The sequence below is a fragment of the Bubalus bubalis genome, chromosome 6 (assembly GCF_019923935.1).
Source record: "Bubalus bubalis isolate 160015118507 breed Murrah chromosome 6, NDDB_SH_1, whole genome shotgun sequence".
NCBI classification, from domain to species: Eukaryota; Metazoa; Chordata; class Mammalia; order Artiodactyla; family Bovidae; genus Bubalus; species Bubalus bubalis.
The window spans coordinates 34914881-34938706 of record NC_059162.1 but is presented as its reverse complement, the minus strand read 5'-3'; the positions used below and the strand labels follow the sequence as shown (position 1 = coordinate 34938706).

Here is a 23826-nt window from a genome sequence, read left to right as displayed (position 1 = left end):
ACTTTGGAAAATAAGACAAAAGAAAATATCAGTAGGCAGTTTGGGATTGACTTGTACACACTGCTATATTTAAAATAAATAACCCAACAAGGACCTACTATTTTTAAAAAATGGAGAGACAACAAGAGATAGATAAGGAATTATATGGATAAGATGAAATTGGCCAAGTGTTGATAATTCTTAAAGCTAATTAATGGGTTCATGGGGATTTATTATACTACTTCTTCCACTTTTGTGTATGTTTGAAATTTTCCATAATAAAAGAGTTTTAAAAAATTATAAAGGGAGAAAGAAAATACAAGTGTGGGACACACAGAACAGGGTGTAAGACACAGAAAACAATATAAAGGTCTGACATATATATGACATATATGGAGCCCTGAAAAGAGAGGTGAGAGTTTGTGGAGATTGTGGCTGAGAATCTTCTAAAACTGATGAAAGATATTGAGCCACATGTTCAAAAGTCTTGTGAACCTCATGCAGGTTCACAAGAAACAAAAAACAAATCTAACATGTTTAAAGATAGACCACCAGCCTAGCTGGAACATGGAACACATGGAAGTGGAAGTTCTTGGTGATGAGATTGGAGGCACTGGATCAGGTAGGGCTTTATAGGAGTTTAGATTTTATTCCAATTGTATATTTGGAATAAATTTGTTTGTAATTTGAAATCAATTTGAGGATTTTAAAAAGGAGAGACATGATCTTCTAAGATGACTTTTGCTGCTGTGTGGAGGATGAATTGCAGAAGCCACTTAAGTGATTGGGATAGTTTGGATGAGGAATGCTTATGTTTTGGCATGGAGTTATAACAGTGGAGGTGGTATGATTCAGGATGTATTTTGGAGGTAGCCCCCCTACTAATGGATTGGATATGGTGAATGTGGGAAACAAAATTGAGAATAACTCTTAGATCTTTTTCTTGAGCATATGGGTGGATGATTCTGCTGTTTATTGAAATAGCAAAGACATGCATTGGAGCAATTTGGGGGGCGCAGATAAATAGAGATCAGTAGACCTATTTTGACCACGTTAAACTTGAAGTGTCTATGAGACATCAGGGGCTTCCGCAGTGGCTTAGCAGGTAAAGAGCCTGCCTGCAATGTAGGAGCCCTGGGTTCAATCCCTGGGTCAGGAAGATCCCCTGGAGGAGGGCATAGCAACCCACTCCAGTGTTCTTGCTGGGAAAGTTCCATAGACAGAGGAGCCTGGCGGGCTATAGTTCATAATGGAGGGTCACAAAGAGTTGAAGGTGACTGAAGTGGCTGAGCACACATGAGACATCAAGTGGACATGTCATGTAGGCATTTAAAATACTAATATGGGACTCAGAGGAGAAGTTCAGACTAAAGATTTGAGTCGTCAGCATACAATTCTTATTTAAAGCCATAGACCTGAATGGGATAGGTCAGCGAGAAAGTGTAGATAGAGAAAACAAGAGGCCCTAGACCAAACACTTAGAAGTGGTATTAAATTACTTAGCAAGTACAAGAAAGGAACAAGAATTCATATATACCATTTCTCATATACTTTTGGCCAGATCTTAGTGACACTGCTATAGTACAAAAAGAAAGTGAAAAAATGTAGTCAGTTACTTTATTTTGGGTAGCCAAAGCCCAGCTAAAAATAGAGGATTCTATTATGATGGAGAGGGAAAGAATGTATATTTAGGATGCAGCTAGCATACTTTCTACAGAGGTTGAATAAAGGAGTTAGTAGGTCTTGCAAAAGACAGTGAGAAGTAGCCGGGGAGGTAGGAAGAAAAGTAGACAATTGTAGCACCTTGGAAATGTATAGAAAAAAAATCTTAGTAAGGAGGCAGAGAGCTATTTTGGAATTAAGTAAGATGAAGCCAAAGCCTTGGGCTTTAATAAAAATGGAATTCATTGGTAATCTTAAGAGCCACTGCAGAGGGACAAGGAGCAAAAACCCAATAGAGTTACTTTGAAGAGAGAGTAGGGTACAGCAAATTTTGGTAAGTCTTTTGGAAAATCTGGCTGTAGAAGGGAGCAAAGAAAAGAATTATCTAGTAGAGACTAAGATTATCTAGAAAAAGTTTGTTTTGCTCTGTTAAAGAAAGGCACTATTACAGATATGACAGTAACTTTATAATAAAGGAAAACTTGGTAATTCATAATGGAGTACACCTGGTGGCATGACTAAAGGGGCAGAGAAGGGGAGGGATAGCAAATATTCATGAGCAATAGAGTTTACCACAGATTAGCTCTCAACTTATTTAAATTCACCCCTTTAAAGATGGAAATGGTACATAATGCATTGTGCATCTTGGTTTATGAAAGAAAGATAAGAAGATAACTCCATTCAGCAAACACATGTACAGAGTATATACTGTGTAATAAGCAGTGTCTAAGCATTTTAAATCTTGTATCTGTGTGATGTCCCAAATTGAGGGATTTGGCAAATTAATGTAGTTTATATATTTTAAAGTAAAGTGTTAAGACATCTATATATATTTTTATTATTTTTCACTTTTGCCAGTTTTGTTCACATTAGATAAGAGTTAGACAAGGAAGTTTCTACTATATTACCATGGAACAATGTTATATGTTTTAGGTGGGAAAAAGTAAGGTATATGTATTATGTTAAGGTATATGTATTATGTATATGTATTATGTTATTATAATACATATACCTTATTTTATCTGAGTAAAGGGGGAATAAATATATATACACACACATATACATATACACATCTAAAAATTGCTAACAGTGGTTGTCTCTGGGGTGGGGATCTCCACTCTTGTTGAAATCTTTGTGCAATGTATTATTAATATGCTTAATTAAGTAAATAATTTAACCTTTCTTTGGTGATTCAGGTTATTGCAATGTGTCCAGAACACTTTTTGGGAGTTTCTTCTTCAGCAAATAGATTAAATGTTAGTTTGTCTTCTCACCATTTGTCTCCTTCAAATTTAAGTTAAATTCTAAATAAAAACTCTGGTTACTTGCCAGAGGAGGGTGGGGGGCCATCCAAATAATTGGATTTAAGATCATCAGAATTTTAGTTTATACTTGAAGTGAAAGTGTAGTTACTCAGTCATGTCCAGCTCTTTGTGACTCCAAGAACTGTAGCCCACTAGGCTTCTCTGTCCATGGAATTCTCTAGGCAAAAATACTGGAGTGGATTTGCCAACATATAAATAAATACCTACCTCAAAACTATTTGACATATATTTAATTTTAAATCATTAGTCGTATGATATCCTTATAGTGTTTTTTATCTTTGGCAGGAATTAAAAGGTGGAAAAGCTTATGCAAAGGTAAGTTGGTCTTCTTTAACTCTTTTGGAATTTGTAATATCCCTCATTGCTATTTATAAGCCTAAATATTAAATGGTTTGCTTTTCTAATTGCTGTTCAAGCATGGATGTTTTTAAATGAGCAATTTGGAGATTGAATAGTTGGATCCAACAATAAATTATAGGCATATTCTTTATAAATGCTGATTATGGGGTGTCATTAAGTTTAAACTTCCTTGCTAGAAGACAGTCTCTGGTTTGCATTAAACAATAGCAACTGTTAATTTGGTTTCCCCAGGAGGTAGTCTCATTCCCACCCAACCCCCAGTGGAATAGGACTCCCCACGCTGTGCGCGTTTAGCACTCTCTATACTGTCTTTTCCCTGGTGGCTCAGAGGATAAAGCGTCTGCCTGCAATGCAGGAGACCCGGGTTCGATCCCTGGGTGGGGAAGATCCCGTGGAGAAGGAAATGGCAACCCACTCCAATATTCCTGCCTGGAGAATCCCATGGACAGAGGAGCACGGCGGGCTACAGTCCATGGGGTCGCAAAGAGTCGGACACAACTGAGTGACTTCACTTCACTTCATACTGTCTTTTATACTTTTATATGGAATTACTAATGAATGTGCTCACTTTTTGCTAGATAGAAGGAATTAGTAATTAATAATACTACCAGAAACCCATATACTGTCTTTTATTTCTAAACCTTTTTATTTTCTAAACCACATACTCCTCTTTTTTTTTCTGGTCACACCATGATGCTTGTGGATTCTCAGTTCCCCCACCAAGGATTGAACCCAGGCCACAGCAGTGAAAGCCCAGAATCCTCACCATTAGGCGATCAGGGAACTCCCCACTCTCCTTTTGTATTTCCAGCCCCTGTGATGGTGTCTCCTTCAATCCAGTCATCTAAGCCAAGAACCAGGGCACTAGTTTCAACTGTCAAATTACCTAACTCCCTAAAACTGGTTGTTTGCAATGTCAATTCAGATGCTCTTTGCTACAAGTAACAGAAAAGTCCCCTCACATAGAGGCTTTTTTAATCTCACCAAACAGGCAGATAGGAGATAGAGCTTCCCCAGGATTCACTGACTAGAGAATATCAAGAACCCATGTTATTTTGTTTTATTTTTGTTTTTTTCTTACATTCTCTATGTGATGGCTTTGTCCTTGGCTCGTCCCTTCAAGATCAGGAGGTAGCTAGCTGCTCAGGTTTTAGTCAACATATTCACATGTAACAAAGCCCAGCTGCTTTCTCCATTTATGTCTTTTTTAAGTGAGAAAACTTCCTAGATGGCCGCCAGAGGATTTCCCCGTACCTATGATTGGCGACAGCTGGATCATATGCCCCTTCCTAAACTAGTCATGGGCAGTAGGAATGGATTGCCATGGTTAGCTTAGACTAATCACAATTGAACTATCATCTGGGGTTGGGTTGCTTTCCTTGTGCACATGGATGAGCTAAGAGTGGATACTTGAATAAAATCACAGCTTGCTAGCAAGGAATACCAAGGCATTAAATGGTGGGTAGGCCAAAAAAAAGAGAGTCCGCTGTGATTGACAAATCTTCATTTCTCTCTTATAAAAAGCTTTTGAAACCATCTCTTCTCTCTAGTCCCAAGACCACTGCCTTAGATTATGCCTTCATTATTTCTTATTTAAAACACACATTGGCCTCCTATCTTTTGTTCTCTTCCTCTGTTGTCTCTCTCCAGTTCATTCTCTGTATTATTGCCAGGGGTATCCTTCTAAAATTCAACGATATCATATCCTTCCTCCACTTTTAGTCCTCCAGCAGCTCTCTATTGCCTGTAAGGACAACAAAATGAAAAGTCCTCGATCTAGCATATTAGACTTGTGTTGGTTTACAGATCTTCCATCTATACGTGCACCCACCCACACACACTCACTCATCCTTATGCTTCAGACATACTGCCCTCAGAACGTTCCTGGGGTGTGCTGGGCTGTTTTAGCATTTGTGCCTTGTGACTTGGTGTTTTCCCTACCATGCACGTGCTTCTATCAACTCATGTATCATTAAACACTCAGTTTAGTCATCCCTCCCCACTGAGAAATGTTCTTTTTCACTCTCTTTCTTGTAATTGTGCCTTCCTTTATCCAGCACAAAATCTATCACAGTTATACCTAGAATGTATGTATCTATGCCATTTTAATGAGACAGTTATCTCAGTGAAACCAAAGAGAAAATCACAAGGAAATATGGACTCTCATATCTCATTAGAATGTAAGCTCTTTCAAGACAGTTGGGTTTTTTTTTAAGGCCGTGTTGTATGGCTTGTGGGGTTTTAGTTCCCCAACCAAGGATTGAACCTGTGCCGCCTCTAGTGGAAGCCCAGACCACTGGAGAAGTCCCAAGACAGTTCTTACCCGTGTTGTTCATGACTGGTTTTCAGTATCTAGAGTAAGGCCAGACACATAAAAAGTGTTCAGTAATCATTGACCTTGGTGTGCTTTTCTTCATGGAACTGACCAGATTCTTTTTTTTTAATTTGCTTTATGCTTAGTGACACCATAATACCAGCATTCTGGCAGTGGATGGTAAGCCTTAGGGCTGTTTTTTATTCAAAAATACATGTATAATTGCCTACCATGTGCTAAGCATTGTTCCTAGCACTACTCTTAAGTGTAAGAGATACAGCAGTAAACTAAAACAGATAAAAACCCCTGCCTTTGGGGAGCTTACATTCTGATGAGGGATTGAGTGAGGAGGACAGACTATACACTAATAGATACGAAATATGTACATACATGATGTGATGATAACTACTAAGAAGAATAACGCAGATGAAGTTAGAGGGTAGGGGAGGGAGGAGGCAGGCATGCTCTAGAATGGAAGAGTATGGAAGCCCCCTTTAGAGAGATGACATTTGAACATAGACCCTAATGGAGGGAGAAAGAGTGCTAAGAGAAGCTTTAAGAAAGAATGCATCAGGCAAAAGAACAGTGAGTACTAAAGACCTTGAGGTGGTCTTGACACTTTCAAGGAAAAGGATCTTGTGGCTGGAAGAGTAGATGAGGAGGTGAAGGGGAAATGACAAGGTGGCCGTGGACAGAGGAATCAAGACAGTCAATGCACATGTCTTTCAAGGAGTTTTGCTGTGAGGGGGAGCAGCAGAATAGTACAGTGGACTGGAGAGAGATGTGGGGTGAGGTTTTGTTTCCTTCTGTTCATTAAGATGGGAGAAAATCCAGCATGTTTGTGTGCTGATGGGAATGATCCAGTAGAGAGGGAAAAATCCCTGAAGCAATGAACTTGAGTAGGCAAGAGCAGAGTGCTTGACCTCAGATGGGAGCACAGCCAGCTCACTTAGGGTAAGTTATTACTTAAGTTATTACTTAAAGTAATAAACTGCTTTTATTTGTGAATGAAATAGGAGGCAAGACATCAGCAAAGAGTGTGGGTAGAAAAGATATTGGAGGTTCAAAGAGGAAGGATCATATGTGAAATGACAGAATGTGATAGGCATGATATGGCAGGGCATGTGGATGACGTGTGATCACACTGCCACAGGAGTCCTCACATGTTCATCTGGGTGTGGCTTCGCCCTGGACATCTCCTGGTTTTTCGCTGATCTCTTGGGCCAGAGTAATCACATGAAGATTAGGTAGAAGTTACTTGTGGCTTACCGTGTTTCTGACTCCTGCCTTTGGAGCTTGTGTCCTTCAACTGATCTCTTAAGTTCTTTCCTTCATTCTTTTTGTACCAATTAAAAACTGCTAAAATAGTGCTCCAGCCTACAAGTAAAATCTTCATCTTGAATGCCATTCATACATGCATTCATATGCACTTTAAAGTGTTAAAGCAGGCATTTTAAAATCACAGCAGGGGGCTTTGCTGGTGGCTTAGTGGTAAAGAATCTGCCTGCCAATGCAGGAGACATGGGTTCAGTCCTGGTCCAGGAAGATTCCACATGCCTTAGAGCAACTAAGCCCATGTGCTGTGCTCAGTCACTCAGCCGTGTTTGACTCTTTGCAACCCAATGGACTGTAGTCTGCCAGGCTCCTTTGTCTATGGGGATTCTCCAGGCAAGAATTCTGGAGTGGGTTGCCATGCCCTCCTCCAGGGGATCTTCACAACTTAGGGATTGAACCCAGGTCTCCTGCATTGCAGGCAAATTCTTTACCATCTGAGCCACCAGGGAAGCCCAACTAAGCCCATGCACCCCAACTATTGAGCCTTTGCTCTAGAGCCCAGGAGCCACAGCTGCTGAAGCCTGTGAACCTATAGCCTGGGCTCTACAATAAGAGAAGTCACCACAGTGAGAAGCCGCACACCACAACTAGAGAAAAGCCCATGCAGCAATGAAGACCCAGCACAGCCAAAAATAAAATTTATTTTTAAAAAAGAAAAAAGAATCCCAGGAACCTTTTAAAAAAACTCACAGCAGAATTTGAAATGTATAATACTTTTTATTATATATTCAGGGAGATGTGGTTAATTAATTATAAACTCAAAACACTTTTTGTTAATAAAAGACTATATACACTTAGTGATGTAGAATAGATTTAGTTTGTTCAAAAAATAATGATATAAGGGGGATAATTTTTTTTACCACTTGGGAATGAGAAATAAAGTTGAGCAACATCAGAGGAAAGACCAAACAGTAATCTTTGGTAGCTGCAGAAAATGGGGCCCAAACCTGAGTAGTAATAAGAGGAAGGAATGGGTTTGAGCCAAGCTTTTGGGTTAACAGCAGAGAAGGCTGGTGTGGGGAAGGAAAGAAGAAGGCTTCATTCATAAAGAGAGATTTAGCTCAAGGGAGACCAGTGAGGCAAATATTGTGTAAGGTGGTGAAGGAGTGGGAGCTTGTACCAAAGCAAGTGTGTGGTACACTTAGGTCATTTTGCTCTCAGGTGGAGAGTGAGAACGTAATAATCTGCAACTATCTGTAGTCACCAGTGGTTAACTGGGAATAGAGCCAAACCAGAACAGGGAGAGGCGAGTCTGATCAGTTTTCTCTGTGTGTGTGCAAGTGATCAAGGTTGGTCTGCTAGTATTTCCCATAATGCAGTGTGCTACTTGCAGTGATTTCCATTGTTTAATGTACATTTTTACATCAACAGTTATATGTTTTAATGGGTAGGGAAAAATATATGGAGTAAACAAATCTGTTATTTCAGAGATCATATTACTGAAGACAAGAGTTAAATAGGTAATGAAAGTGAAAGTCACTCAGTCCTGTCCAACTCTGTGATTCCCATGGATTGTACAGTCCGTGGAATTCTCCAGGCCAGAATACTGGCGTGGGTAGCCTTTCCCTTCTCCAGGGGATCTCCCCAACCCAGGGATCAAACCCAGGTCTCCCGCATTGCAGGCGGATTCTTCACAAGCTCAGCCATACGTTTTTACAAAAAGTGAGCCAAGTTTTAAGACATATTAGGCGAAGAAAAACAGGTATTGTTAAGTTGGCAAAAACTGCAAATAACCGAAGTTTGAGACAACTTGGGTAGAACATAGGTTGATTGTCTTCTTTAAAGAGAATATGATAGAAGCCTACTAGACATTCTATTAATATAATTCTCTTTCTTTTCATAGCTGGGCTTTGCAGATCTAAACCTGGCAGAGTTTGCTGGATCAGGAAATACCACTCGTCGCTGTTTACTGGAAGGCTATGATACCAAAAATACAAGACAGGACAATTCCATTCTTAAAGTAAGCACATTTCCAGATTTACATGTTCAACAAATGAGATTCTCTGCCTTTAAATAATCATAGGTGTATATTGTCAGGCTTCTCAGGTGGCTCAGGGGTAAAGAACTCTCTGCGTTTGATTACCTGTGTTGGGAAGATCCCCAGGAGCAGGAAATGGCAACCCACTCCAGTATTTTTGCCTGGGAAATCCAATGGACAGAGGAACCAGGTGGGCTACAGCCCAGAGTCGCAAAGAGTTGGACATGACTTAGCGACTAAACAACAACAAACAATGTAAGGTCAAGATGGGAATCAGTACTAGGATCATAAGCTGGCCACACCACTAAAATACACAGCACCTAGGAGGAAAAAACAATCCAAATTACAGAAGCACTGAAAAGGAACACATGTTCACCTTCATGATCCTAAGGTGTTTCTCTTTGGTGCTGAGAACGTTCAGGGAAGAATACATACAACCACTACAGCATGAGAGCTTACTGAGCAGAAGGAACATCATAAATGAATACCTTACAATGTTTCCAGCTCCCAAAAGGTGATTGCCAGCACAGCTGTGGTGGGCATATAGAAGTCACTGGGTTCTCTCACAAGTGAAGTGACAGGTGGAACTCACTTTGGACATCTGCCCTACTGTTTCCAAGTACCGTCAGAAGCTCTATACCCTGGGGATCCCAGAGAGAAGACACACTTCCGAGAGTTGGTGCCAGTATTAAATGAGACCAGTGGAGAAAATGTTTGGAAAGTACTTGGATCTAGTAAAACTCACTGGATAAAACTTTTGCTGTATTTTAGTTAGGTTTACCCTCTTATGGTAAGTTACCAAATGATAAGAAAGGAAAATAATCCTGAGTAAAACTAAATAGTCAGAAGTTAGCAGACAAAGAATTACCTATACCTGACAGTTTTCAAACTCACTTAGCCTGGCACATAATAGATTCTCAAATCATGACTGTTGTTAAGGTTATTGTTATTACCATTATCACTGGTATTTCCAGAAGAACATAAGATCCTATGGCTGATTTTTTTAATTAATTATTTATTTAAATTGGAGGCTAATTACTTGACCATTTTGTAGTGATTTTTGCCATACATTGACATGAATCAGCCATGAGTGTACATCTGTCCCCCATCCTGAACCCCACTCCCACCTCCCTCCCCATCCCATCCCTCAGGGTCATCCCAGTGCACAGCCCTGAGCTCCCTGTCTCATGCATCGAACCTGGACTGGTGATCTGTTTCACATATGGTAATATACATGTTTCAGTGCTATTCTCGCAAATCATCCCACCCTCTCCTTCTCCCACAGAGTCCAAAAGTCTGTTCTTTATATCTGTGTCTCTTTTGCTGTCTCGCATATAGGGTCATCATTACCATCTTTCTAAATTCCATATACATGCGTTAATATACTGTATTGGTATTTTTTTTTCTGACTTCACTCTGTATAATAGGCTCCAGTTTCATCCACCTCATTAGAACTGATTCAAATACATTCTTTTTAATAGCTGAGTAATATTCCATTATGTATATGTACCACAACTTTCTTACCCATTCATCTGCCAATGGAAATCTAGCTGCAATGAACATTGGGGTACACGTGTCTCTTTCAATTCTGGTTTCCTCAGTGTGTATGCCCAGCAGTGGGATTGCTGAGTTGTATGGCAGTTCTATTTCCAATTTTTTAAGGAATCTCCACACTGTTCTCCATAGTGGCTGTACTAGTTTGTATTCCCATCAACAGTGTAAGAGGGTTCCCTTTTCTCCACACCCTCTCCAGCACTTATTGTTTGTAGACTTTTTGATAGCAGTATGGCTGCTTCTTAAAAGGCAGTCAGCAACTAGAGAATAGCATTTCAAAAAGCGTTAGCAAAACTTTAATTCTGGTCCAACAAAACAAAAAAATACCATTTCCAAATAATAGTACTCTAGGTATTCATTCCTTCATTCTTTTAGCTTTCAGCCAGAATTTGAGTAGCCAGAGGCTTAGGGAGCTTAAGGAACATAACTACAGCCACGTAGCAGGAGAGTGGATTGTGACATCAGGGCTCTTTGTTTGTTCTTAGATCTCTGGAGCCCTGTGTAAGCACTTCAGCTCTGCCCCACTGTTTCCTCCTCTGTAAAAGGGGAATTCCAGTAGTTGCCCCAGGGGGGCTGATCCTGAGGTCTGAAAGAGTTACTGTATGTGATTTTGCCAACACTCTTTACTTGTATGAAATAGAAATCCCTTAGGTTAGCTCCTATAAAAGAGAGATTTAGGTCAAATGCAGGGACATTTCACAGAGCCCTAGGATGGGAAGTTACAACCAGACCTGAATTTCCAGGAACTGAAGGACCTTTCTAGGGACTATTCTTGGCTCTCTGCATTATAATTTCTGTCTGCAGACCAGCTTCCTGTGCTTACTCACAGCCTCCCTGCCCTCCTAAGAACGTCAGCTGCTAAGTGGCATTGGCTTGCTATGATGTCAGCAAAATGTGGGACGTGGAGGAGGCTGTTTTTAGAGAACTTGTCTGAAAGGTCTTGGCCTGGTACGTTTCCCAAAATGTGTTTGCAATAGTAGCCTCATGGTACGCTTCAGGACAGGGTGGATGTTCAACAAGATGCTAACTCCTCCTTTCCAGAAAGTGGCAAGAACATTAATTTAAGTCACTTAGTACCCTGAAAGAGAAGCTGATCCAGCTGGTAGTAGACAGGGACTTTGAATACTTTTAAATTTTCATAGCTTTATTGAGCTGTGATTCACTTGCCATACATTTCACCCAGTTAAAGTACACAATTGAATGGTTTTTAGTATATTCAAAGGTGTGTCCAACTATTGCCATAATCAGTTTTATAACATCTTCATTACCCCAAAAAAGAAACCTCGTATGTGCTCAACAGCAGTCATGTCCCACTTTACCCCAACTCTCTGCCCTTCCCCACAGCCCTCAGCAATCACTAACCTACTCTCTCTCTGGATTTGCCTATTCTGAACATTTCATATAAATGGGATTATAGAATAGGTAGTATTTTGTGTCTGGCTTCTTTGAACTTAACATAATGTTTTTCAAAGTTCATCCATGCTGTAGTATGTATCAGTACTGTGCTCCTTTTTATAGCTAAATAATACTCCACTGTACGGCTACACCATATTTTGTTTATCAATTAATGGTCCTTCACTTTTTTAGCTGTTATGAACAGTGCTGCTATGGGCATTCATATACAAGTTTTAGTGTGGGCGTATGTTTTCTTTTCTCTTGGGCATACATTCAAGAGTATATGCTTGGAGCAGAATTCTTGGGTCACATGGTAACTCTGCTTTTAACTTTTTGCAGAACTACCTGACTTTTTCATGTGGCTGAAACATTTTACATTCCCATCAGCAGAGTATATGGGAGTCCAGATTTCTCCAAATATTGAGCCCTTTTATTCTTTAGCTTCTTAGAATGGGGAACTTCATAGATGACCCTGTGCATTTCATATTTCAGATGCTGCTAATAGGCATGTGGAGACTTGCATTAAGCATTTAGTCTTCAGGATAAACTTGTACAGAGATCCTCCAGAGGAAATGCCTTTACTCTTGGTGAAAAGCATTGAATAGCTTGGAGTGTCGGGAAGATCAGATATTTCTAAGCCTCACATAATGTACAAGCTTTACAAAATTACTGCTGCTGAATAAAATTTTTTAAAAAGTACATTAATGCATTCATTCTGGTGCAAAGCTAGAGCAAAGGCCAGAAGCATTCTTCTCTTAACAGGCTACCAACAGGCACCCCTAGAAGCATCATATGGCAAATGTGTTGGAGGAAAACATTCTAGACACTTAAACAACACAGGAATCTGGGAGGAAAGACATATAAAACAGACCAGAACAGCACAGAGGATAATTACTGGTGAAACCCTTGCCTTTTTTTTAAGAATTTTTTTTTACATGGATCATTTTTAAAATCTTTATTGAATTTGATACAGTATCATTTCTGTTTTATGTTTTGGTTTTTTGGCCGCAAAGTCTGTGGGATCCTAGCTCCCCAACTAGGGATTGAACCCTCATTCCTTGTATTGGAAGGTGAAGTCTTAGCCACTGGACCTCTAGGGAAGTTCGGTGAAGTCTATGCTTTTCATTTCTATCTTTTCCACTCTTATTTTTGCAGTTACAAAGTTTTGAATACTGAAAATTATTTTTAACCCATGTCTGTATAAAGCAGCAATTCAATATTGGATATAACCCAATTCAGTAATCATTTTATTTAATACTTTCTAAAACAGGAAATAGTGCATTAGGTACTGTGGAAGGTGCATAGATTAGCAGAATGTGGCTTTTCCTCTTGAGATTTTTATAATTATGGTATTTCTTTTTCTCATGTTTAGGTTTGGATTAGTATGCAACTGATGTCTGGTGACCCATGTTTCAAAACGTAAGTTGGTGCTCAGTAAATGAGTTATTTTCTGAAAGTATAACAGTCGTGTATTTATTTACATTTGCACATTCATATTTTGTAGTGTTCGTAGACTAATACCAGAGAAGGAATAGTTCCTCTTTTAGGAGACTGACCTGAGCCTCATAGAAGTTACTCTTACTTCTTACCAAACAAACTCTCCACTTTCTAAATTATAATTAAGCTATGAGTTTTTTGTCATCTTCAGGCTTTGGGTGAAATTATTACAAAGCAGAATTTTTAATCTGACCTCTGTGAACTTATCATTTCTTCAGTAAATACTTATTAGGTGCCATGTGCTAGGCCCTAATCTAGACACTAGACACACAGCAGTGAAAAAAAATAGATCAAGTCCCCAACATCTTAGAGCTTATAGTCTAAGAGGGAAAACAGACAATCAGTCAACAAGTAAATATATGATATAAAGATGGCAATGAGTATTTTGAAGAAATATAGAGCAGGGTAGGAGGGCCGTGGTGAGGAGAAGCGTTGCTGTTTTATATATTATCTACCTGATTAGGGTGATATTTGAGCAGAGCCCTGAGGGATGTGGGAAGCATGCCATGCACATATTTGGGGAAAGAGCATTTGAGACAGCAGTGACAAGGACAAAGGCCTTGAGACAGAAGTGTGTTTGGCAGGTTCAAGTAACTTCCAGGAGACCAGTATGTCTAGGACAGAGTGAATGAAGAATATGATGATAGGAGATGAGACCAGATGATAAAGGTCTTGTAAGCCATTATAAATAATCGTCTCATAGGCCACTTATAATCTGAGTGAGATAAAAGGCTACTGGAGTGTTTAAAACAGAGGAGTAAAATCATCAGACTTTTGGCTACTAGGTGGAGAATAGACAATTTGTGGGATCAGCAAAGGGGCCAAGGGTAGAAACAGGTACATGAGTTAGGAGGCTGTTTCAGAATTCAAGGCTTGGGGCCTGAGTAACTAGGAGAATGGTAGACACTTATTGAAATAAGAGTGCCTACAAGAGGAGCAAGTTGGGAGCTTGGATGTTGGACGTGTTAAGTGTGAGACCCCTATTTAACATCCAGCCAGGCTTTCTGAGTAGGCAGTTAGGTTTATCACTGCAGGGTCCAGTAGGGAGGCCCAGACTAGAGATATAATTCAGAAATCATCATATCATCAGTACATAAATACTAATTAAAGCCATGAGCTTCGATTAAATGACCTAGAGGAAATGAGTTTAGAGAAAGAAAAGGACCACAGACTTTAAGGTATGGGACTCTCCTGCCTGTTAGAGGCTGGGGAGGTAGGGAAGCACCAGCAAAGTAGCAGCCAGACAGACAGGAAGAAGGAGGCAATGGAGAGTACTGTCCTGAAACCAAGTGACGAGCATGTAGGAAAAAGGAGGGAATAATCGGCTGTGTCCCACACTACTGAAGTAGGTCAAGGAAGATGAGGGCTGAGAATTGATTACTGGTGACTCTGACAAGCACTGGTGGAGTGCGTTTAGACTACAACCACACTGGAGAGGTTAAAGAAAGTTTTGGAAGAGAAACACTGGAGATAGTATAAACAATTCTTATGAGGATTTTTGCTGCGAAAAAGGAAGAGAAAAATGGGGTCCTAAATAAAAGCACTGTGGAGTTAAGGGCAGGTTTCTGTTTGGTTTCTGTTTTAAAGATGGGAGATAGCGCAGCACACTTGTATCCTGACATGAATAGTCCAGTATCAAGGAGAAACATGGTTCTGAAGAGAGAAGGGACAATTGCTAGAATAGTGTCCTTGGATTATCAAGAGGGATCAAAGCAGAGAATATGGCTACAGATGCAGATATATGAGAAGTGGAAATAGACAAAAGTAACTATCGAATTATTCCCAATTTCCTAATGATATAGGAAACAAGGTAATCATTGTTTACCTTGATGGGAAACAAGGATGGGAAAGATGGAGGTGGTGTTTGAGGAAAGAGGAAAATACATGTAAAAGTCTTTTCAGGGAGTAGGAGAGTGAACTCAATGGGAAAAGGCAGTAGGATGCCTGTTAGCAATCTTAAAAACACTTTATAATTAAAAATGAAAGTTAACCAGATAGCATTTAGATATCTGAGAAAAATATGTTTAGAAAAGTAAACAATTACTTCACTATGCATCAACTTCATGTTTTTAATATTAACATCCATATAGTTCTCTACTTATATCTAAAGATGAATAAAAATTATATATATATATATATATATAGGTTGGAAAGATCCCCTGGAGAAGAAAATGGCAACCGACTCCAGTATTTCTTGCCTGGAAATTTCCATGGACAGAGGAGCCTGGCAGGCTATAGTCCATGGGCTCGCAAAGAATCAGACACAGCTGAGCATACACACACCATGCTGTGCCATATATATTTTATAAAGATGAAAATATATACAGAGCGCATCAGGCAAAATGCCAGGCTGGATGAGTCACAAGGTGGAATCAAGATTGCTGTGAGAAATATCAATAATCTCAGATATGCAGGTGACACCACCCTTATGGCAGAAAGTGAAGAGGAACTCAAGAGCCCCTGATGAAGGTAAAAGAGGAAAGTGAAAAAGCTGGCTTAAAACTCAACATTCAAAAAGCTAAGATCATGGCATCCAGTCCCATCATTTCATGGTATATAGATGGGGAAACAATGGAACCAGTGACAGACTTTCTTTTCTTGGTCTCCAAAATCACTGCAGATGGTGACTGCAGCCATGAAATTAAAAGACACTTGCTTCTTAGAAGAAAAACTATGACGAACCTAGACAGCATATTTAAAAGCAGAGACATTACTTTACCAACTAAGGTCCGTATGGTCAATGCTTTTTCTAGTAGTCACGTATGGATGTGAGAGTTGGACCAGAAAGAATGCTGAGCACCAAAGAATTGATGCTTTTGAACTGTAGTGTTGGAGAAGACTCTTGAGAGTCCCTTGGACTGCAAGGAGATCAAAGCAGTCAATCCTAATGGAAATCAGTCCTGAATATTCATTGGAAGGACTGATGCTGAAGCTGAAGCTCCAATACTTTGGCCACCTGATGCAAAGAGCAGACTTGTTAGAAAGACTTGTTAGCAGACTCTGATGCTGGGAACGATTGAAGGCAGGAGGAGAAGGGACAACAGAGGATGAGATGGTTGGATGGCATCATCAATTCAATGGACATGAGTTTGAGCAAGCTCCAGGAGATGGTGAAGGACAGGGAAGTCTGGTGGGCTACAGTCCATGGGGTTGCAAAGAGTCAGACATGACTGAGCGACTGAACAGCAACAACAACACAAATCAGTTCTTGATTAAAATTATGAATTTTCCAATAATTTAACCTTCCTATGCTTTTTTTTCCCAAATGATAATTTCCTGGCTTCTTTCCTTATTTACTGCTCTTTGGGGACTAAACAATTTTTGGTTTCTTAGGTAACAATATGTTTTCCCAGTGTAATCAGTTTAGAGTGAAATGAGAAAAAGAGCAGCAAAATTTAGTAGAAGAAAATATATTCATTATTCTTTCTTAGAAGTTTTTAATGGCTGTTCCCTTTCTGGCCCTTTCTCTGCCATTCCACCTATTTGTGAAACTCAAGTACTGAAGAGGTCCAAAATAGATCATCTTATATTCTGTATTATCTCCACAAACATAATTCTGGTAATCTAGAGTTTATAGAGAAAGACTTTCATGACTCACTAGAATAAACAAACTTTACCTAATCCTAAGATAGATAAAAGTATTTCTCAGAAGACTCAAACCCCTAATATATGTTTTCCCTTTGAGTATCTAAAATTGTGCACCTGTCTATGAAAAAGGAGCCACTGTAACACATCCATGTACTTCTTATATTGAATATGGATTGAACTGAAAAATGTTTGAACTCCTGATAAGAAAAGTGAATTATTTTTACCAGGTTGTATTTCAGTGTATATCAAATATGTAAAATGACAGTACTTCAGAGCTGAAACAAGTGTTGGAAATTGTCTGGTGACTTTTTTTCCCAGAATACCTATCCACAGAAATCCTTGGCACAAATATATTAGGAGTCCCCTATATACCATTTTCCTGTTGAGGGGAAAAAGATATAGTACCTTACTACCCCTGAAGTTGCTAAGAGAGCTTCATGAATCCACTTTTAAAAGTATGAGTATAATCCAAGTTCACTTTTTACCAACGAGGACCCTAAGGCACAGAGCAGTTGAGAAACTTGACTATTTGTCTGCAGGACAAAGATATAAGTAAGTTTGGGAGAGGATCATTGTGCTATTCTATCTGCTTTTGTCTGTCTTTGAATTTTTATAAGTTTTCAAAATCTACTAGAGAAATAAATGAATATACAGATCCTTAGCACTCTGAGTTAAATTCTAGTTTTTATATTTTATGAGCAGAAGATCTGTGACTTAGATCAAACAGTTTTTCAGAAACAAATTGTATACTAAAGCCAGTACGTGTGAAGAAGACAGCTGGTAAATCAACCTCTAACCACTTACTCTAAACTCCATTTTATAGTTCTCTGCTGCTGCTGCTAAGACACTTCTGTCATGTCCAACTCAGTGCGACCCCGTAGACGGCAGCCCACCAGGCTCCCCGTCCCTGGGATTCTCCAGGGAAGAACACTGGAGTGGGTTGCCATTTCCTTCTCCTATGCGTGAAAAGTGAAAGTGAAGTCGCTCAGTCGTATCCGACTCTTAGCGACCCCATGGACTGCAGCCTACCAGGCTCCTCCATCCATAGGATTTTCCAGGCAAGAGTACTGGAGTGGGGTGTCATTGCCTTCTCCTTTATAGTTCTCTGCTGCTTCTGCTAAGTCGCTTCAGTCGTGTCCGACTCTGTGCGACCCCATAGACGGCAGCCCACCAGGCTCCCCCATCCCTGGGATTCTCCAGGCAAGAACACTGGAGTGGGTTGCCATTTCCTTCTCCAATGCATGAAAGTGAAAAGTGAAAGGGAAGTCACTCAGTCGTGTCTGACTCTTAGCGACCCCATGGACTGTAGCCTTCCAGGCTCCTCCATCCATGGGATTTTCCAGGCAAAGAGTACTGGAGTGGGGTGCCATTGACAACTCATCAAATATCCACCAGCTTTCATAAAAGAATGAAACTGACTCTGAAAAGAAAGTCAACCACTAATGTTGATGAAAAAGATACTTGGAGAGAGAAGTTATGTACTGTATTGGCATTTAATGATTTGGTGGTAAAGCAGATCTAGGGACGATGTAACCCTCCTGAATAGCTTAGGGCTTTAGAGCGTTCATATTCTAGAAGGAAGGCAGTTTTCCATTTCTCAAAATGATTTAATGAATATTAGTCTCCCAATTTATTTCTTGAAAGAACTCTATGATGTGATATTATTAACTCTGTAATGTCAGGACATGTCAGAGATTAAGGAACTAAGTTGTCCATGGCCCCAGGATTCACTGATTCAGTACATGTGTATTGATTGCCTACCATGTGCTAACCTTTACCAAACTCAGTTAAGACTAACCCCTTGCTCTGAAGGATTCACTATTTATATGGGCGACAGCCACACAACATAGGATATTATTGAGGCATAGAGGATAGAGTCCTTAACTCTTCTTCTTTGAAAGCCAGGAAAGTCTTCACTGAGGGGATGACACTGAGCTAAGTTTTAAAGGATGAATAGGAAAACCATGAAGCAGGGGAGGGAGGTAGAGACATTTCAGGAAGAGAAAACAGCTTGCATAAGTTTATAGCATTGTTACAGGGCATGGAGAGAATATTTATGAAATACCAAGCAGGTAGTAGTGTCATTTTAGGAGATCATTTTTCACATACTTTTAACATTGTTGTTGTTGGTTGGTTGGTGAGTTGTGTCTGACTCTTCTGCAGTCCCTTGGACTATAGCCTACCAGGCTCCTCTGTCTATGGAATTTTCCAGGATCTTCCTGATCCAGGGATCAAACCTGCATCTCCCACATTGGCAGGTGGATTCTTTACCACTGAGCCACCAGGGAAGCCCAGTTACATTACTTGAAATTCAGACACAACTGAGCAACTAAGCACACAAAATAATCCCATTCCTTTCATTCTGAAATTGAACTACATTAAACAATTTTTGATAAGAGATACAAAAAACATTTTCAGAACAAAAGGGGTAATTTAGAATAAAAATGTGGCACATGATCAGCACTCAGTGATTATGGATTTAACACCACTGAGTTGTCTAGGGAGACTGAGATTTCAGATTCTAAATTTGCCTTAATGTCAGTCCCTATAGTTGATGAATTTTCACCATAATGCCTAGTTGCCCCAGTATTAAAGCAGTTGGTACAGATGGCTGAAATTATCAAGGGTTGGGGGTCTTCAGATTTTTTGAGACTGCAGAACAAGTGGTGCCAAGTTGAAGGAATAGCTCAAAATATTATGGTTGTGAAGTCAGGCTGGACAGGAAGGAGCAGAGCCAGAGGGAGACTGATGGAGAGGGAGAAGGGTGAGAGTGTTGAAGTGTTGGAAAGCAGGTCTAAGAGGTAGAGGGGTGGAGACACTGCAAGCTGGCCACCTATGAAAGGCAAAACAAAGGATCTGGCTTTAAAAAGATAAGAATTTAGATAGGCAGGCATGAGTCACCATCAATGATTAGTGACTGTGGCTATACACTCCATTCTTTGTATTTATTTTACATATTATATAGTTTTTCCCACAGATTATTATGATACTGAATATTATTCCCTTGCCATACAATAAATTCTTATTGCTCACCTATTTTGTATATATAATCATATGTATCTGTTAATCTCATACTCCTAATTTATCCCTCCCCTTCCCCTTTGATAACCATAAATTTGTTTTCTATGTCTCTGAGTCTGTTTTGTATATAGATTCATTTTGTTTTATTGTTTTAGATTCCACATAAAAGTGATATCATAATGTGTGTGTTTCTGTGTCTGTCTTCACTGAGTGTTTATATTCTCCAGGTTCATCCATGTTGCTACAAGTGGCAATATTTCATTTTTTTTGGTTGAGTGATATTCCATTGTATTTGTGTACCATATCTTCTTTAGCCAGTCATCTGTTGATGGGTACTTGTGTTGTTTCCATGTCTTGGCTAATGTAAATAAATAGTGCTGCTATGAACATTGGGGTGCTTATTATGTCAGAGAATGTTTTACCTATGTTCTCTTCTAGGAGTTTTATGACAGCATGTCTTACATTTAGGTCTTTAAAACATTTTGAGTTTATCTTTGTATGTGATGTGAGGGAGTGTTCTAATTTCATTGACTAACATATAGCTCCCCAGCATTCCCAAGACCACTTGTTGAAGGGTCTGTCTTTCCTCCATCATATATTCCTGCCTCCTTTGTCATAGGTGTAGGTGTATTGGTTTATTTCTGGGCTCTTTGTTCTTTCATTAACCTATATGTCTGGTTTTTTGCCAGTACCACACTGTTTTGATTAATGGAGCTTTGTAGTATGATCTAAAGTCTGGAAGTGTTACACCTCCACCTTTGTTCTTTTTCCTCAGGATTGCTTTGGCAATTTTGACTCTTTGTGGTTCCATATAAATTTAAAGATTATTAATATTTGTTCTAGTTCTATGGAAAATATGATGGGTAATTTGATACAGATTGTTTTAAATCTGTAGATTGCTTTGGGTAGTATGGCCATTTTAACAATATTCTTCCAAACCAAGAGCATGGTATATCTTTCCATTTCTTTGAATCATCTTCAGTTTCCTTTATCAATGTTTTAGTTTTCAGTGAATAGTTCTCTCCTCGGTTAAGTTTATTTCTAGGTTTGTTTCTTTATTTTTTATCCATTTTTAAATTGGATTTTTTTTTTTTTAGTTTTTTATATTTCATTGTTAGTGTAAAACAGTGAGTTCTGTATATTAATCTTGTATCCTGCTATCTTCTTGAATTCATTTGTTAGTTCTAATAGTTTTTTTGTGGAGACAGAGGCAAAACCTAAGATTCTAGTTTGGTGACTTTTGGATTGTGGTGGCATTCACAAAGAAAGGGAATATAAGAAGAAAACAGATTTGGGAAAAGAATATGAGTTTAATTGGACAAAAAATTGTAGGATAAATAGATATCCTAATAGAATATGCAGTTGTGGAATTTAGGAGACCCTGGAATAGGAATAATCTATCAATTAAATAGGTTTAATGCAAATCTTTCATGCAAAGATAGGCACAATAAAGGACAGAAATGGTATGGCCCGAACAGAAGCAGAAGATATTAAGAAGAGGTGGCAAGAATACACAGAAGAACTATACAAAAAAGATCTTCATAACCCAGATAACCACGATGATGTGATCAATGGACTAGAGCCAGACATCCTGAAATGCAAGTCAAGTGGGCCTCAGGAAGCATCACTATGAACAAAGCTAGTGGAGGTAAGGGAATTCCAGTTGAGCTATTTCAAATCCTGAAAGAGTATGCTGTTAAAGTGCTGCACTCAGTATGCCAGCAAATTTGGAAGACTCAGCAGTGGCCACAGGACTGGAAAAGGTCAGTTTTCATTCCAATCCTAAAGAAAGGGAATGCCAAAGAATGCTCAAACTACCACACAATTGCACTCATCTCACATGCTAGCAAAATAATGCTCAAAATTCTCCAAGCCAGGCTTCAACAGTACGTGAACCATGAACTTCCAGATGTTCAAGCTGGATTTAGAAAAGGCAGAGGAACCAGAGATCAAATTACCAACAACCGTTGGATCATCGAAAAAGCAAGAGAGTTCCAGAAAAACATCTACTTCTGCTTTATTGACTATGACAAATCCTTTGACTCTGTGGATCACAACAAACTGGAAAGTTCTTAAAGAGATGGGAATACCAGACCACCTTACCTGCCTCCTGAGAAATCTGTATGCAGGTCAAGAAGCAACACTTAGAACTGAACACAGAACAACAGACTATTTCCAAATTGGGAAAGGAGTACGTCAAGGCTATGTATTGTCACCCTGCTTATTTAACTTCTATGCAGAGTACATCATGCAAAATGCCAGGCTGGATGAATCACAAGCTGGAATCAAGATTACTGGGAAAAATATCAATAACCTCAGATACGCAGATGACACAACCCTTATGGCGGAAAGAGAAGAAGAACTAAAGAGCTTCTTGATAAAAGTGAAGGAGGAGAGTAAAAAAGTTGGCTTAAAACTCAACATTCAGAAAACTTAAGAACATGGCATCTGGTCCCATCACTTCATGGCAAATAGATGGGGAAACAAAACAGTGAGAGACTTTAGTTTTTGGGCTCCAAAATCACTGTAGATGGTGACTGCAGCCATGAAATTAAAGGACACTTGTTCCTTGGAAGAAAAGCCATGACAAATCTAGACAGCATATTAAAAAGCAGAGACATTACTTTGCCAACAAAGGTCCATCTAGTCAAAGCTATGGGTTTTTCCAGTATTCATGTATGGATGTGAGAGTTGGACCAGAAAGAAGGCTGAGCACTGAAGAATTGATGCTTTTGAACTGTGATGTTGGAGAAGATTCTTGAGAGTCCCTTGGACTGCAAAGAGATCCAAGCAGTCCATCCTAAAGGAAATCAGTCCTGAATATTCATTGGAAGGACTGATGCTGAAGCTGAAGCTCCAATACTTTGGCCACCTGATGTGAAGAACTGGCTCATTTGAAAAGACCCTGATGCTGGGAAAGATTGAGGGCAGGAGGAGAAGTTGGATGGTATCACCGACTCGATGGACATGAGTTTGAGCAATCTCTGGAGCTGGTGATGGACAGGGAAGCCTGGCGTGCTGCAGTCCATGGGGTCGCAAAGAGTTGGACGTGACTGAGCAACTGAAGTGAACTGAATGCAAATCTTAAATGTCTGTATCCCCAAGGACCTAAATAGCGTGAGAATTCCTGTGACACAGTAAGGTATTTAAGTTGCCACTTAATGGGTCAGCTTCATGATCCCCCTTCACCCACCTTCCTATTGTATTTCAGACTATCCCTATCACCAAGGGATAGTCTCTAGAGAGATGTGATTTTCCTCTAGATATCAGCCTCAAAAGATTAAGAATGTTTTCTTTACCTAAAAAAAAAAAATTGTGCCTAGAAGTCAGTCTCGCCCCTCCCTGCTTCACAGCTTCTATATGGAGACAGGAGCCTTGAGTGAATAAATGAAACTATATTCATCGCCTACTCCCGAAGAATCCAGCCCCCAAAATCAGTTCTAAACAACTAGGCTCTTTATTGACTCTCCCTCAAGCAGGTGGCCTGTGTACACAGAAGCAGATGGAAGATAAAACCATAGATAATTTAAGTAGATGGAGCCAACAAGAGATCTTAGCGTCAGAGGCATGAGGTATCCCCTGCAGCCTCAGCTACAGACGGGCTTGTGCCGCCACCTCCAGGGCACAGACACATCCCTGCCTGGCCTGAGAATCGAGCTGACAGTTGGAGTCCCTGCACCACACTCCTGGGAATACACCTCCTCTCTTTTCTCTGTGGAGGCAGTGTCCTTTCTGGTCTTACTTCTTTTGTTGTGTAAAAAACTTTTTTCCCTCATGAATTTTAATCAAGTTTTGAGGAATGCTCATACATTATTTTG

The 23826-nt window shown here is 39.6% G+C and overlaps 1 protein-coding gene across 2 annotated transcripts in view; it reads left to right on the top strand.

Moving 5' to 3' along the window:
* The window catches only part of FAM102B (family with sequence similarity 102 member B), a 71817-nt gene that overhangs the window by 35945 nt on the left and 12046 nt on the right, over positions 1 to 23826 (top strand). Inside the window, exons 3-5 of one of the 2 annotated variants that reach the window (XM_006075925.3) lie at positions 3252 to 3281; positions 8819 to 8935; positions 13275 to 13321. In XM_006075925.3, coding sequence (XP_006075987.1) covers positions 3252 to 3281; positions 8819 to 8935; positions 13275 to 13321 — 194 coding nt within the window. The remainder of the gene's footprint in view (positions 1 to 3251; positions 3282 to 8818; positions 8936 to 13274; positions 13322 to 23826) is intronic. The other variant, XM_025288189.2, reaches the window with a different exon arrangement.